This window comes from Brienomyrus brachyistius, chromosome 3 (genome assembly GCF_023856365.1).
Source record: "Brienomyrus brachyistius isolate T26 chromosome 3, BBRACH_0.4, whole genome shotgun sequence".
NCBI classification, from domain to species: domain Eukaryota; kingdom Metazoa; phylum Chordata; class Actinopteri; order Osteoglossiformes; family Mormyridae; genus Brienomyrus; species Brienomyrus brachyistius.
The window spans coordinates 2,182,089-2,198,642 of NC_064535.1; the positions used below are offsets into that span (position 1 = coordinate 2,182,089).

A 16,554-nucleotide genomic window follows, 5' to 3' on the forward strand; every position below is an offset into this window, starting at 1 on the left:
GCACGCACATTCTCATTGGCCGAGGGTGTGAGGAGAGCTCCAGTAGGGCAGCCGCTAACGTGGCACGCACATTCTCATTGGCCGAGGGTGTGAGGAGAGCTCCAGTAGGGCAGCCGCTAACGTGGCACGCACATTCTCATTGGCCGAGGGTGTGAGGAGAGCTCCAGTAGGGCAGCCGCTAACGTGGCACGCACATTCTCATTGGCCGAGGGTGTGAGGAGAGCTCCAGTAGGACAGCTTCTGATGTGGCACGCACATTCTCATTGGCCGAGGGTGTGAGGAGAGCTCCAGTAGGACAGCCGCTAATGTGGCACGCACATTCTCATTGGCCGAGGGTGTGAGGAGAGCTCCAGTAGGACAGCCTCTGGCGTGGCACGCACATTCTCATTGGCCGAGGGTGTGAGGAGAGCTCCAGTAGGACAGCCGCTAACATGGCACGCACATTCTCATTGGCCGAGGGTGTGAGGAGAGCTCCAGTAGGGCAGCCGCTAACGTGGCACGCACATTCTCATTGGCCGAGGGTGTGAGGAGAGCTCCAGTAGGACAGCCGCTAACGTGGCACGCACATTCTCATTGGCCGAGGGTGTGCGGAGAGCTCCAGTAGGACAGCCGCTAACGTGGCACGCACATTCTCATTGGCCGAGGGTGTGAGGAGAGCTCCAGTAGGACAGCCGCTAACGTGGCACGCACATTCTCATTGGCCGAGGGTGTGAGGAGAGCTCCAGTAGGGCAGCCGCTAACGTGGCACGCACATTCTCATTGGCCGAGGGTGTGAGGAGAGCTCCAGTAGGACAGCTGCTAACGTGGCACGCACATTCTCATTGGCCGAGGGTGTGAGGAGAGCTCCAGTAGGACAGCTGCTAACGTGGCACGCACATTCTCATTGGCCGAGGGTGTGAGGAGAGCTCCAGTAGGACAGCCTCTGGAAGGGACCGCTTTCAGAGAGTTTTGGGGAAGGGGGGGGTCTGTCTGCCAATGCTAGCGCACTAACTACAGCGGCTTTAATTAAAACAGGTTGCCCTCCTGGTGTTTCTGACCATGTGACCTCTGAGGATGTGTAGTTTTCAGCTGGGGATGAATGTGCCATTTGCTTGTCACAATGATACAAAGCAGAGAAACACCATTCAGCGTGTTGTCAGTGAGGGAAAAAGGCTGGACAGGCTCCCTTTTTTACAGGTTTGTAACATTCACTGTTAATCCTCCTTTTGTCAAATGTTTGAAGAAGACTCAGATAAATACATAAGAAAATCAGCAAACATGGCCAAATGAACGTATGCTTCCCTCTTGGCAAACGGAGACAAACAGAGGCTGCACTCCACGTCCTCAGCTGTCTGTAAGGTCCCTGTGGGATTGGCACCCTCCTTATCGATTTTCCAGACCGGCAGGCGGCCGGAAATGGGGAGTAGGGCCTCGCATGCAGCTCGTTGTTCTCCTTAGGAATGTGCAGGCCCCGTTCTATTTATACGCTGTCTTTGGTGGCTGGACGGTTTCCTAATGGCTGCGAACGCGCTAAAGTTTCAGGTATTTTTAGGTGTCGTAGTCACATGCAGTCTTCCGTGCGAAGGGTGGGCGAGGGGCTCCATCATGGGCCAGGCCCGGACTGGCCCCTTAAAGGTCTCCAACCCAATTAACGCCTCTGCGCCAGGATTACCTCTGGCGGACTTTGATCTGAGCTTTGTCTGGTATCCGGCTCATGGAGAATAGTCCACCATGTCTATCTTTGGTACGGCCGTTACCGATCCGAGAGGAAGTATCACAGTGTCACAATGTGCTGTTAGTCAGCCTGCGTTTTAATAGCCGTCCAGTCCACCAGCCCCCGCACGCCTGCCCTCTCTCTTAACAATCTGTCAGCGTCAACTTATTAATTGTCAGTCCCTCCTGACTGCCAGAAATAGTGATGATTGTGACGGTTTGGGAACATCGCTAATAGCCTGTGAATATCATTCAGAGATGCTGTTAAATGCCGACAGACAGCGTCTGTCTGACGGCGTGATGTGTGGCCAGTTTCATGCCGAGGAAAAGCTTCGCTCCTAATTGTGAGGAGCCACTTCCTTCACACATGTGCATCTGTAATGTGAATCGGCGCCTGATTAGTGACAAGATTAGCGACAGGTGGCATGAAGGACCAGAGGACGCTGTCGATATTCTCCCCGAGATTACGCCAGATGAAGGGTTGTTGGATATTCAACACTTATGTACCTTGGGCTACACCAGCAGCCTGTTCTTCATTAATGGCAATAATTATCACGCAGCTTGTCTTTATACCACTGGGATCTCTGTAAATCAGAAAAGCACTTCAGCTCGAGAGGTAAAATGTTAAGAACTGTCTAATTGCCTGCGTTCAGCCAAATACAAAGTGCACAGGCAAGTATGAAGTGTCTGAACTGGATTATCTCCGCATCACGTCCGACCAACAGATTTCTCTCGATTTTCACACATCTGCTGCCTTCCAGGTGACCTGGAAGCTGTCCATTCTGCCGCTGTTTTAATTTCTGACTTTAATTAGCCAGAGATATAGTGGAACACCAGCCAGCTTTTGTTAAACGTGTATTCATCAAAGAGTAGAACAACTAGTATGATTAATCAGAACGGTCTAAGGCCTGTGTGTTTCTAATTCCTCTTTCTTCAGGACATGATGGATTTACTGAATGTCTGCTTGGCTGAGAGTTTTTTTTTTATCTTAATTGTGTTGGACTGCTTACCATAAGTTGAATTGGGGTTGTCATTACATTTTTGTGTTTTTCCCCCCACAATTCTGTCTGCTTTCTGATATGCGTGTCCTTTGTGTGTTTCCCTGGCAGTAATTTGAGAGAGTTGATTGGCTGAGAAGCTCAGCCAATCAAAGTAGGTGCTCTCACCATTTGCTCTAGTCACCATTGCACCACCACTTAACTGGAGACTTTTATTCCTCTGAGTATGGTGACATTCACCAGCACTGCCTATCGGAAACCAATCAGCGTGACAGGATGCCCATTGGCCGAGGCCCAAGCTGGCTTTAGCCTGTATTCCTAGCGGATACCATAGCGACGAGGCGGCCGGCCCGTGGCCTGCGGGTGAACACCGCTCATGTGTGTCCTAGCGGGTACCGTAGGGATGAGGCGGCCGGCCCGTGGCCTGCGGGTGAACACCGTTCATGTGTGTCCTAGCGGGTACCATAGCGACGAGGCGGCTGGCCCGTGGCCTGCGGGTGAACACCGCTCATGTGTGTCCTAGCGGGTACCGTAGCGACGAGGCGGCCAGCCCGTGGCCTGCGGGTGAACACCGCTCATGTGTGTCCTAGCGGGTACCATAGCGACGAGGCGGCCGGCCCATGGCCTGCGGGTGAACACCGCTCATGTGTGTCCTAGCGGGTACCGTAGCGACGAGGCGGCCGGCCCGTGGCCTGCGGGTGAACACCGCTCATGTGTGTCCTAGCGGGTACCGTAGCGACGAGGCGGCCGGCCCGTGGCCTGCGGGTGAACACCGCTCGTGTGTGTCCTAGCGGGTACCGTAGCGACGAGGCAGCCGGCCCGTGGCCTGCGGGTGAACACCGCTCGTGTGTGTCCTAGCGGGTACCGTAGCGACGAGGCAGCCGGCCCGTGGCCTGCGGGTGAACACCGCTCATGTGTGTCCTAGCGGGTACCGTAGCGACGAGGCGGCCGGCCCGTGGCCTGCGGGTGAACACCGCTCATGTGTGTCCTAGCGGGTACCGTAGCGACGAGGCGGCCGGCCCGTGGCCTGCGGGTGAACACCGCTCGTGTGTGTCCTAGCGGGTACCGTAGCGACGAGGCAGCCGGCCCGTGGCCTGCGGGTGAACACCGCTCATGTGTGTTCTTGCGTTTGCCAGTCACCTGTTCCTGGTCTGCCGCAGCCAGCTTAGTGAAGCCCTCAGGAAGGTTCATTACAAACAAGGCCTCGTTTGTCCTCAAAGACAACGGATCGCATGCCATCTGTCGTTGGAAAGCCTCTCTCCGGATTCGGCACACGGGGCCCGGCGGACTTCCGCGAGGTGCGGCCTAGACGACAGGATTGGCCATTCGCACACCACAAAGCTGCCATGCTAAGCTCCATCATTTTAGTGCCGCCTGGGGGGTGTAATGTGACTCTGTGGTGCTTATGGGCCAGCAGTCAGCCATATTCACAAAGAATCTAACTGACGGGAAACACGCAACGCCACGCCGAGCTGTTTTACCGATTCAGTCAGGCTTCAGCTTTTAAAACCCGACAACACTAAATGGTTCTAGAACAGCAAAGAAGGACAGAACTCCAGCAAGAACAGAAGGAGGCCTTTACATCACTGTGATTGTCTGCAGCACGTCAGGCTCCCATAGGAAACGGGAAATCTGTTGTTTACAGGAAGGTCAGGATGAGCTTAGAGTGAATGATGGCTCTTTATTTCAGTGGCCTCTAAAAGTCGCCTTTCTAATGCAGAAGCAATCAGAGGCATCGCGGGCCGGGAAGTCATTGTGCAGGGTTGTCGACGTTGGTCAGCTGGCTGGCATGAGATTTTCAATTCGAGAAGAAATCTGCACACACATGCACACACATTAACATGTATGTAAGAATTTAATTAACTCTGGGGTTTGCAAACTTCCCCAACGCTTTGATGTATGATGTTTTTTAGGATTATAATGGAATAATATAGACTTGCCATACGATTTCTTGCACGAGCGTGAGAGTCACTCCGTATGCGTGCAAGTTGGCAGCCCGGATCATGTGTCTGTGGCTGTAGCTCGTCGCTGGTGAAATGGGCGAGCAGAAATCGCTTGTTTTTAACTGGGGGGGTGTAACCTGAGAGGACTTACTGTGTAAACAAGCAGCCCAGTTGTTGGGCTCGAAGTGATTTTCTCATGGTGGGAAGATCGCCCAGCTGTTTGGTTGGAAGAGAGAGACAAACAGCCATTATGCAGCCTCATAGCCATTAACGAGTGGAACGAAGCTTCAAATCTACATACCATATCGGTGAGAAAATCATTCTAAATATGGAGCATAAAATCTGTCATTTTTAAGTTTTATTGTAGAATTAGGTGAAGTGTTTTCTATGAGTGCCAATTGAATTAAACTTAAGAGCAGAATATGTCCCTGTAATTAGCGTTAATCCGGCAGCCACCCTGCCGCCCTGCTTGGAGACCTGAAACGCCTCGTCTCCAGCATGCAGGAGTCGCTGACACGGGCCGCCACTTACAGTTGTCTGCTTCCTGCTCACGCTGACACGCTGGCCTGGTGACAGGTGTCTGGTAAGCCCAGAGGCCGGGCCACGTGGCCATATGGCGCCCCACCTCCACACGTGTGCCAGGGCGTCTCCAAGGTTGTCCCAGAACACAGCCTCCTGCTTCCCGGGCCCTCGGTGGCCCGCCGGCCAGCCTCAGTGTGCCTGAGGTGCCTCAGGGGAGCATCCCTTCCCACACGTGCCCTGTCACATGACCGACAGCACTTCTTGTCGGGCCCCCTGCCTCTCGGTGTACCACCAGGGTGACGATGTCATGATACCAGGGGGGGGAGGGGGGAGGGGCACAGGCTCCCTGACAGCTGACCTCCAGCCTGAATCCAGAAGCAGCAGCACCCCCTCGTCAGGCCCCCACTGTGTCAGAGATGGTGTGGGGGCCCGGACATGTCACAGAGACGGGCCCCAGGCCGCAAAAATGCTGTTCCGTTTGGCCGAAGCTACTTCTGGGAACAACAACGCTTGTATAATTTTTATTTATTACCCCCATGCCCCCCCCCCGTCACTGGCACCTTTCGTCCAGTCATAGCTCCCGCAGAGGCCTCCACATGCCTGATTTATGTCACCCTGTCCCCCCAGATCAGCTTCCTGTGATCCATTTCTGTAGATGTCCAAACCGGAGAAGCTCTCAGGGGTACAGGAAGTGATGCGAGCAGGAATGGCCCCTCCCTGCGAGAACGCGTGCGGATCACTGACACCCAGGCGGCGGCTTTCCGCTCACACGCACGGACAGCTGACCTTTTACTGCCTGATCTTACCTCCCTGCCGATTTACAGGCAACATGGTTTTATTAACGATCCCACACCCCCCCCGCTGTGGCTCCAGCCGGGGGCGGGGGGGGGGGGGGCTTTACCCCGGCGTGCCACTTTGTCACCCCTACGGGAGGACAGATCAGTAACAGTGCCCCCGGTCGTCTGTCTGACACGGGACCGCAATGAGATCTGTAACCCTACCTGCCCCGATCAGGGATGCGACCATGCGCCCGCAGGATTGGCTGGTGGTCAGTCACATGCTGCCTGCTCACACTGTTTAAGCTGAAGCAGAGATGATTCTAAGAATTTTTTAAGGTGGGGGGCATAAGGGGGGAAGGAATTCATACAGGGGGGCCACCCATCCATCCATCCATTTTCCAAACTGCTTATCCTACTGGGTCACGGGGGGGGGGGCACCCTTATTGGCCAATAATATTATTGGTGACAGGGGAGGGGGCAGTCTGGGAGCCAATCAGATTTCAGCCAAGCCCAGTGCTCCTGTGACCACACCCCTGTATAGCGCCCTCGTCTGAGGCCTGTCACAATGATAGGGGGGCAGCGTGGCGACCGCAGATCTGTGAATGGACTTTCGCCGCACGCCATGCAGTGCGTTAAAAGCATTAGCGGATCAAAAGGTACAGGGTCAACGTGGCGACGCACTTACCATCCTAAAGTGCTTTATTCTACGTTCCTCATGCCGAAAAGCAAACATTGAAATGAAGCTCAGTGCTGAGCCATTATCGCCCTATAAAAACACTGATTTTATATCGCTCCATTAGAGAAAAGCTTCCTGCCACTTATTAAACTCTGCTAAGGTCTGTCACACCGTGCACTGTCTCTCCTGAAAGCCTGGAAGAGCAAAGAGGTCAGACCTGACACCAGCGATGCCACCACCCCTTATGTGTTCTTAGATTAAGCACTGAGTGTGTTTATTTAAATGTTTTCAGGTCAAATCCTGAGGACTGACCTTCGGTGTGGCCACCGAAATCGCTTGCAGCAGAAAAGAATCGCTGCAGAAATGCTGTGACATAGATTTTTCGTGCAGTTACATGGCTCACACAGGTTTTTCGTGCAGTTGCATGGCTCACACAGATTTTTCGTGCAGTTACATGGCTCACACAGGTTTTTCGTGCAGTTGCATGGCTCACACAGATTTTTCGTGCAGTTACATGGCTCACACAGGTTTTTCGTGCAGTTGCATGGCTCACACAGATTTTTCGTGCAGTTGCATGGCTCACACAGATTTTTCGTGCAGTTACATGGCTCACACAGGTTTTTCGTGCAGTTGCATGGCTCACACAGATTTTTCGTGCAGTTACATGGCTCACACAGGTTTTTCGTGCAGTTGCATGGCTCACACAGATTTTTCGTGCAGTTACATGGCTCACACAGGTTTTTCGTGCAGTTGCATGGCTCACACAGATTTTTCGTGCAGTTGCATGGCTCACACAGATTTTTCGTGCAGTTACATGGCTCACACAGATTTTTCGTGCAGTTGCATGGCTCACACAGATTTTTCGTGCAGTTACATGGCTCACACAGGTTTTTCGTGCAGTTGCATGGCTCACACAGATTTCTCGTGCAGTTACATGGCTCACACAGATTTTTCGTGCAGTTACATGGCTCACACAGATTTTTCGTGCAGTTGCATGGCTCACACAGATTTTTCGTGCAGTTGCATGGCTCACACAGATTTTTCGTGCAGTTAAATGGCTCACACAGATTTTTCGTGCAGTTGCATGGCTCACACAGATTTTTCGTGCAGTTAAATGGCTCACACAGATTTCTCGTGCAGTTACATGGCTCACACAGATTTTTCGTGCAGTTGCATGGCTCACACAGATTTTTCGTGCAGTTGCATGGCTCACACAGATTTTTCGTGCAGTTGCATGGCTCACCCTAGTTTTGCACAAACTGACTTCCCAAGAGTGTAATTGAACCAGGAGCTCTTACCTGGATCATGCACGCAGCAAGGACAGCCCTGCTTTGTTAATATCAGCCCCCACCCTCTACCAAATCAGTCTCATTGTGAGCAAAGCCATTCAAAGGTAAGCTCTGTTCCCCACCTAGTGGTGGGATTTGTGAACTACATGGCCCCACACCAGTGAGCGGAGCCCTTGGCAAGCCGTGGGAGGGCTTCACCAGCCAGAATGCCAGGCGTCCTTTTCAAATGTTTTGAAATTGGGCAGATAAAATGCACAATATGCGATATAAATAAATAAAGACTACACTGCGTGTGAGCACGCTCCAAACTGCCGTCAGCCTCGCTGCCATCTGCCTGTCACTGTCAGGCGCTGCGCTTAACCCCTGGCAAGCTACTGGAACAAGTCCTGCTGTGTGAGCCGGAGCGGTACGTGGGTATTACAGGCAGCCAGGGGGAGGCGGGGTTGCAGGAAGGAGGTGGGGGAGGCAAGGTTGCAGGAAGGAGGTGGGGGAGGTGGGGTTACAGGGAGGAGGTGGAGTCGCGGGGGAAGCCAGTATTGCAGAGAGGAGGTGGAGTCACAGGGAGGCGGGATTACAGGGAGGAGTTGTGTCCTAGCGGAGTGAGTGACTGATGTGTGAGTGTGCCCTGCGATGGGCTGGCCCCCCATCCTGGGTTGTTCCCTGCCTCGTGCCCATTGCTTCCGGGATAGGCTCCGGACCCCCCCCCCCCCCCCCCCCGCAACCCAGTAGGATAAGCGGTTTGGAAAATGTATGGATGGATGGATCCTCTCCCTTTGCAGAGGTCACCTTCCTTCTGGAAATGCTTCCCAACAACATTGTGGCACTTTTATGCAACTTCTGTCACAGCTGTATCTGTGTGGACCGAAGGCTGACTTTTCATAATTCATCTGAATGATGTAATTACTGGGCTCTGCGGGACAGCCATGGCTGGTTTAGGGGCTCGCTCCCAGCCCCAGGGGACCTTGCTCCAAGCCGGTCAGGTGTCCATAACACCATCGATTACGTCATGGTGACCCTCGTGGTCTGGTCCGGGGAAAACGGGAATGTCTTTAGGATGTGCGGGAATACGGGGGCTCTGGGAACGCCTTCCCGTGCCCCGTCTGTCTTCCCGTCGCACATGCTGCCGACATTTCCAGGTGTGGCAGCGCAGTGGAAGCTAGCGCCACATGCCATAATAATTAGCTGGTGATGTGATCACCTTGGGGTGGAGTTTGAATGTCACCTGGGGGCAGGGTTTGAGTGTCATCTTGGGGTGGGGTTTGAATGTCACCTGGGGGTGGGGTTTGAATGTCACCTGGGGGCGGGGTTTGAATGTCACCTGGGGGCGGGGTTTGAATGTCACCTGGGGGCAGGGTTTGAATGTCACCTTGGGGCAGAGTTTGAATGTCACCTGGGGGCGGGGTTTGAGTGTCACCTGGGGTCAGGGTTTGAATGTCACCTGGGGGCGGAGTTTGAATGACCTGGGGGCGGGGTTTGAGTGTCATCTTGAGGCGGGGTTTGAATGTCACCTGGGGGCGAGGTTTGAATGTCATCTTGGGGTGGGTTTTGAATGTCATCTTGGGGCGGGGTTTGAATGTCACCTGGGGGCGGGGTTTGAATGCCACCTGGGGGCTGGGTTTGAATGTCACCTGGGGGCGGGGTTTGAATGTCACCTGGGGGCGGGGTTTGAATGTCACCTGGGGGCGGGGTTTGAATGCATCGTGTGTAGAGTGGCATCTTCACAGCATACTGTAGAGCCCGGCTTTACAGCACAGTCCCAGAGGAGTGACCTGACTGCCACTCGTACTGACATATATATGACTCTGCCTCTCCTCTCCTCTCCTCTCCTCTCCTCTCCTCTCCTGATATTTAATAATAACAGCCTGAGAAGAAGCCACTTCTCACACTCTAATATTTACCCGTGGGCTGAGTGAATTTATTTACTCACTCATAAGCACCTCTGTTGACATACATACATTTTAACAGACAATGGCAGTGAGAGTCACTTTACCTATCTCTGTCTCTCTATGTTTCAGTCTGTCTCTGTCTCTCTATGTCTCTGTCTCTCTGTCTCTGTTGCTCTATGTTTCAGTCTGTCTCTGTCTCTCTATGTCTCTGTCTGTCTCTGTCTCTATGTTTCTGTCTGTCTCTGTCTCTATGTTTCGGTCTGTCTATGTCTCTCTATGTCTCTGTCTCTCTATTTTTCAGTCTGTCTCTGTCTCTCTATGTTTGTCTGTCTCTCTATGTCTCTGTCTGTCTCTGTCTCTCTATGTTTCAGTCTGTCTCTCTATGTTTCAGTCTGTCTCTCTATGTTTCAGTCTGTCTCTGTCTCTCTATGTCTCTGTCTCTCTATGTTTCAGTCTGACTCTGTCTCTCTATGTCTCTGTCTCTCTATGTCTCTGTCTCTCTATGTTTCTGTCTCTGTCTCTCTATGTCTCTGTCTGTCTCTGTCTCTCTCTCTCTATGTCTCTGTCTGTCTCTGTCTCTCTATGTTTCAGTCTGTCTCTGTCTCTCTATGTCTCTGTCTCTCTATGTTTCAGTCTGTCTCTGTCTCTCTATGTCTCTGTCTGTCTCTGTCTCTCTATGTTTAAGTCTGTCTCTCTCTCTATGTTTCAGTCTGTCTCTGTCTCTCTGTCTCTGTCTCTCTATTTTTCAGCCTGACTCTCTCTCTATGTCTCTGTCTCTCTATGTCTCCGTCTGTCTCTGTCTCTCTATGTCTCTGTCTCTCTATGTTTCAGTCTGTCTCTGTCTCTCTATGTCTCTGTCTGTCTCTGTCTCTCTATGTCTCTGTCTGTCTCTGTCTCTATGTTTCTGTCTGTCTTTGTCTCTCTATGTCTGTCTGTCTCTGTCTCTCTATGTCTCAGTCTGTCTGTCTCTCTATGTTTGTCTGTCTCTGTCTGTGTCTGTCTCTCTGTCTCTGTCTCTGTTTCTCTATGTTTCAGTCTGTCTCTCTATGTCTCAGTCTGTCTCTGTCTCTCTATGTTCAGGCTGTCTCTGTCTCTCTATGTTCAGGCTGTCTCTGTCTCTCTGTCTCTTTCTGTCTCTGCCTCTCTGTTTCAGTCTGTCTCTGTCTCTCTATGTCTCTGTCTGTCTCTGTCTCTCTATGTTTCAGTCTCTCTCTCTATGTCTCTGTCTGTCTCTGACTCTCTATGCTTGTCTGTCTCTCTCTCTATGTCTCTGTCTCTCTATGTTTCAGTCTGTCTCTGTCTCTCTATGTCTCTGTCTCTCTCTATGTTTCAGTCTGTCTCTGTCTGTCTATGTCTCTGTCTGTCTCTGTCTCTCTATGTTTCAGTCTCTCTATGTTTCAGTCTGTCTCTGTCTCTCTATGTTCAGGCCGTCTCTCTATGTCTCTGTCTGTCTCTGCCTCTCTATGTTTCAGTCTGTCTCTGTCTCTCTATGTTTCAATCTGTCTCTGTCTCTCTATGTCTCTGTCTCTCTATGTTTCAGTCTCTCTGTTTCAGTCTGTCTCTGTCTCTCTATGTCTCTGTCTGTCTCTGTCTGTATGCCTCTCTCTCTTTCTCTCTCTATCTCTCTTTGTCTCTGTCTCTCTGTTGGTCTCTGTCTGTCTATCTGTCACTCGCTCTCTGTCTATCTCTCTCTCTGTCTGTGTCTTTCTCTCTATCTCTTTGTCTCCTTCTGATTCTCCTCTCTTTTCTCATTTTGTCTTGTTTTTCTTTCTCCCATCTCTTTTCCTTCCATTCTTTTCTCTATCCTCCTCTCTCCTCTTCATCTCCCTCCCTTTCCTCCCTCTATCCTGCTCTCTCTTTCTATTCCTCTCTCCATTTCGTCTTCCTCCCCTGTACCCTCTGAGTGGTCCTTCGCCCCTGGAGAACTGGGTTTCACACCGTGAGCCCAAACAATCATTTGGGATCTGCTTGCTCTCCCCTTTATCATTCATCGATTTTCTACTCCGTTGGCTTTCACCCATTTTTGGCTGTTTAAGAAGGCCGTGCGGCCAGGTGTGATGTGTAAGACCATGATGGGAAAGTGCTAGGGATCCCAAGGGCTTGTTAAGAGGAACGTGTGGATCTCACAGCTCAGTGTGACCTGGGGTGACATGTCCTGTGCAGCATGACACTGACAGTCTCCAGATCACCGCAAAGACAGCACAAGCGCACCTTGTTTCATCCTCATTTTACTGCTAGACTGAAGCAGAACAGATGGGCTTTTAAAATCTGTTTCATCTGATGGTATTTCAGAGTGAATAAATCAGGAGGGCATTTACTTGGAAAAGTGTGTGTGTGTGTCTGTGTGTCTCTGTGTTTGTGTGTGCGTGTATGTCTGTATGTGCGCATGAGGATGAGTGTTTTGGTAGCTAGCATCGTTAAATGTCGTATTATGCAGTGCTACCTAGCAAAGCTGTGCTTTATGTATTTAGCCTCTTACAGCTCTGTTCTTACTGGAAACCTGCTAGATAAAATGTAGAATATTGGTCCGTGGGCTGGAATGGCTGAACTCCCCGTCAGCTGTAAGTGGCTGATGCGGAATGTTCGCTTGAGGCCGTGCCTCCTTCCCCTCTCCAAGGCTGCCTCTCTCTTCCCTGTTTTTCAGCATACCCCACCCCAGGTGTTAATTAGCCGTCTTAACTGCTCCTGGGAATTCGTCGCTCTTCTCAGACAGGGCACAGCTTGCAGAGAGTAGCGGGCCCTCGTTGTCGCCTTGTGTCTGACGAGTGTGTGTCCCCGTGCGAACAGCGGCCAAATTCTCCTCGTTAAGTGGCTCCTCGTTATGTGGCTTTACGCTGGAGCTGCTTCTCTTGCGGATGGCTGAGAGTCATGCGTCCCGTCCTCCTCCGGCCCAGACTTGCCGCTTTTTGCACTGTTTGTCTCTGGTCCGTATCCCCTGCAGTGCATATGGGGAAACACACACACACAGACACACACACACATCCCTGCTCTTATTTTAGCTTCATTTCAGCTTTTTTTCTTCATTTTAAATCTTCACTCACTTTACCAAGAAGCCATCACCATGACAACAGACTGTTCTTGAAGGGGTGAGTTGTGCGCACCATCTCTGGCTAGGAGAAGCCATGGAAACAGATCAGCTTGTGACTTTTTATCTCGCATTTATGGGGTATTATGGAGGAAACGGTGTAGGCGTTGAATTCAAATGTCCCTTAATAGTTTATATGTCCAAAATACTCCCATGTTCACTAACAGATGTTTAAAAATTTATTGTTTTTAAATGTTATCTGATTAGAGCTCAGGCTCCAACAGATCAGGGAGTGTCTGTTTGGGTTCTAAGTAAAACTACAGATGGTAGATAAAAGAGAAATGATAGCAGGAAAAGTTGTCATATTAGTGAGACAAACATGATAGACATCAACAAACCCTCTTTCTCTTTTAGGGTCGCCGTGGGAAACCGGGGGAGCCAGGGCCTCGGGGGCCACCTGTAAGTCTGCTTTGTCTCTTTCTCAGTGTCTTTAATCTAGTTTAGCTTAGCTTTATGCAGGTTTCTCCTTTTATCTAGTTCTGTGAAGGGTTTCTCCTTTAGGGTAGTTCTGTGAAGGGTTTCTCCTTTAGGCTAACTTTGTGAAGGATTTCTCCTTTAGGCTAGCTTTGTGAAGGGTTTCTCCTTTAGGCTAGCTTTGTGAAGGGTTTCTCCTTTAAGCTAGCTCTGTGAAGGGTTTCTCCTTTAGGCTAGCTCTGTGAAGGGGTTCTCCTTTAGGCTAGCTCTGTGAAGGGTTTCTCCTTTAGGCTAGCTTTGTGAAGGGTTTTTCCTTTAGCTTGATTTTGCAAAGGTTTTTTCTTTAGCCTAGCTTTGTGAAAGTCTTTCCATTAGCCTAGCTTGGTGAAGGGTGTCTCCTTTAGCTTTATGAAGGGTTTCTCCTTTAGCTTTATGAAGGGTTTCTCCTTTAGCCAAGCTTTGTGAAGGTTTCTCTTTTAGCTTGGCTTTCTGAAGGCTGTCTCCTTTATTCTAGATTTCTGAAAGTATCTCCATTAGCCTAGCTTGGTGAAGGATGTCTCCTTTAGCTTTATGAAGGGTTTCTACTTTAGCCTAGCCTAATGGATACACTATTTTATCTTTTTCTTTTAGCTTAAGATTTTATTGCAGGTGTCTTGTATACAGCCCTGCACAGCTGGATTTCTTCCCCAGAGATGTGGGGTCAGTGGTAGCACATCCTGTCTGCTATTCTGTGATGTTCTCCTAGGAACAGTCCAACATTAATGATTAATCCAGACCACAGCAATGTCAGTCCAAGGCTTCCCAAGGAGCAGAAGGTGTGGATTTGTGATTTTTGTGTTTGTTTTGCTGCCATGAGGATCAGAAGAAGAAGTTGAGGATCAGCTGGATGCTTCTCTGCATGCTGATCTCTCACACATGTTCAATGTGCCACATCACTGGAAGTCCAGAGATTTAGTGAATCCTGTTACATTTGATTGGTTTCAGATTAGTTCTGGGAACCGAGTACCTGTGTGCAGCAGGAGTTTGGGACAATGGCACACAAATCCCAGACAAGGATGCCCACAGTTACAAGTCTGCAAATCATCCATAAAAATAAACATTTTGTTGCGCAGGGTCGGCATGGTGACATCAGCACAGTGCAGCAGGGTGTTAGAGGGAGAGCAGGTCTGCTGGCTCTGATTCCTAACTGTGCTGGATCAGGTCAATCGAGACCCTCAGAGCCGTTGCCATGCTTTTAGCCGTCCGCTGACAGTAACTGAAATAAACAAATTAGCCCGCTTCAGACTAGGAGGCAGCATTCGTGTGAGATCAAAGAGTAATCCTCTTGGATGTGTGTGTGATTGTGTGCCTTTTTATCTTTTAATTATAGGGTCTCCCAGGACCTTCCAAAGGAGCGGAGATTAAGGTAAGACGCTTAGGCGGGATTTCGCCTAAATGCAGACTGCTTTGTCTTTTTGCCTGTCTGTTATGAAATGAGCCACCCTTACTCTAACACAGGATGCTATTTAGTCTTTAAATAACTTTTCGGTTCAGGTTGGTGGTGGCAAGGCTGCTGACAGCCTTTGTGTGCATTTCTGTGTGTGTGTGTGTGTGCGTGCGTGTGTGCGTGAGGTCCACATATCCCTCTGTACTGCCGTCCTGCCTCGGTTGGGAACCTCGGTGGTTCCCAAGGGTAGATGTCTTCTCACGCGTACAGGGCACGTCAGGGCCTGTGTGCCTTTCAGTGCCACTGGAGGGCTGCCCGCCTTGGCCATGGCACTTCACACTGCACTGGGCCCCGGGCCCAGTGTCCCCACTGCCTGCCATGCAGTCGTTATGTTCCTAAATGCTAGCATTTCCCATAAATCTCCTTGGGCTTTGGATGTCAATGGCTCCTGTCCCTCCTTTGCGGCTACGGGATGCCTCCAGCTTCAGGCTGCAGGGGGCGCTGTTTACTGAATGTCCCCCATGACTCCTGTAGTCCTTTCATTATTAAAAGTTTGGAACTTTCCAGAAGATGATGAACCTCTGTGCAGTAAATGAACGGGAAACAAGGGTGGCGAGCAAGGGTGGTGGTTGACTGTTGGGCTGAGTAGGGCCACAGTGTAATTAGGTAATTAAGCGGGGCCTTTGTCTTGTGTTCACTTTCTAAATGACTGTGATTGTAATGTTAATATGCTGTGTGGTCAGACGTCACAAGTGACTTCAACTGTGACAAAACCAGCTAACATTTAAAGGCCATGTGGATGTTTTACTGCTGGGAAGAAAGAAAAGATTCAAGCTTACAATTAGAGGGGGTCTGACTGGTCGGAGACCATTAGGGAGTCACGACGTCTCTTTAAGCACCGTCCCTTTAATGGAGCTAGCAACCCACTGCAAAATGTCATGCAGCTCGGCTTCATTTTTGTGAGATTTGTGTTTTTGGCCTCAAAAAGAGCTCTGTATCTGAAGAAAGGCATTTTAACCTGCAGTCTGGGACACATTTAAGTCAGCCAGAGAACAGCAGGTTTGTTCGTCTGTGGGGGCTTCTGTGGGGGGTGTCTGTGGGAGCCCTGAGGTGAAGATGGGGCAATAAAAGAAGCTGCAGGAGCTTTGGAGCAGCAGGAAGTCAGGAAGAACAGTGGAGGCTGGTGCTGCGGAAGTGACTTCCCAGTAATGTGGCCCCTTCCTGCCCTGGCACTGCATCATTCTTCAATACCGTCATCCATTATGAGGAGGCGGGGTCAGACAGTCCCTAAGACGGTGACATCACCCTACCGCCCCTGGGATCTGAACTAGCGACCTTCTGATCAAAGGCACAGCATCTTAACCCACCGAGCCACGCATCGTACTGCACTGTGTGAATCAGTCTGACCGCTTGCGGGTCGCATCGCTTGTAGTCAATCAGCTCTGCAGGTTGACTGGCCAATGAAGGGGAGTTTTACTCTTTTCATTGCATGTAGTCTGGCCTCAGGGATGAAGGTACAGAACCCTGTAGCACCGTAGGCTGAATGGTCAGGAGCAGCTTTATTTAAGGGCTGCTTTCACACAGAGAAGCGGGGACACAATATAGAGTGATTCTATTTTGTGAAATACAAACAGATTTAATGCTGCTGACCTGGACCACATGCATTTATTCCATCCACTCTGGTTGGTCACTAGTAGTGAAAGTGCAGAGCTGACCACAAGGATAACTTCTCCTGGACTTCTGAAGTAACCAGTGGGCCCTGCGATGCAGGTCTCTGCCCAGAATGAGCTTGGCTGTTGAGGAAGGTTCCCCGTAGGTTTAAGAACGTGTCCAGCCGCCATGAA

The 16,554-nt window shown here is 50.7% G+C and overlaps 1 protein-coding gene across 3 annotated transcripts in view; it reads left to right on the forward strand.

Moving 5' to 3' along the window:
- Positions 1–16,554, forward strand: part of LOC125738377 (collagen alpha-1(XIX) chain) — an 86,583-nt gene that overhangs the window by 31,499 nt on the left and 38,530 nt on the right. For all 3 annotated transcript variants that reach the window (XM_049007276.1, XM_049007277.1, XM_049007278.1), the window contains 2 exons: positions 13,225–13,269; positions 14,654–14,689. In XM_049007276.1, coding sequence (XP_048863233.1) covers positions 13,225–13,269; positions 14,654–14,689 — 81 coding nt within the window. The remainder of the gene's footprint in view (positions 1–13,224; positions 13,270–14,653; positions 14,690–16,554) is intronic.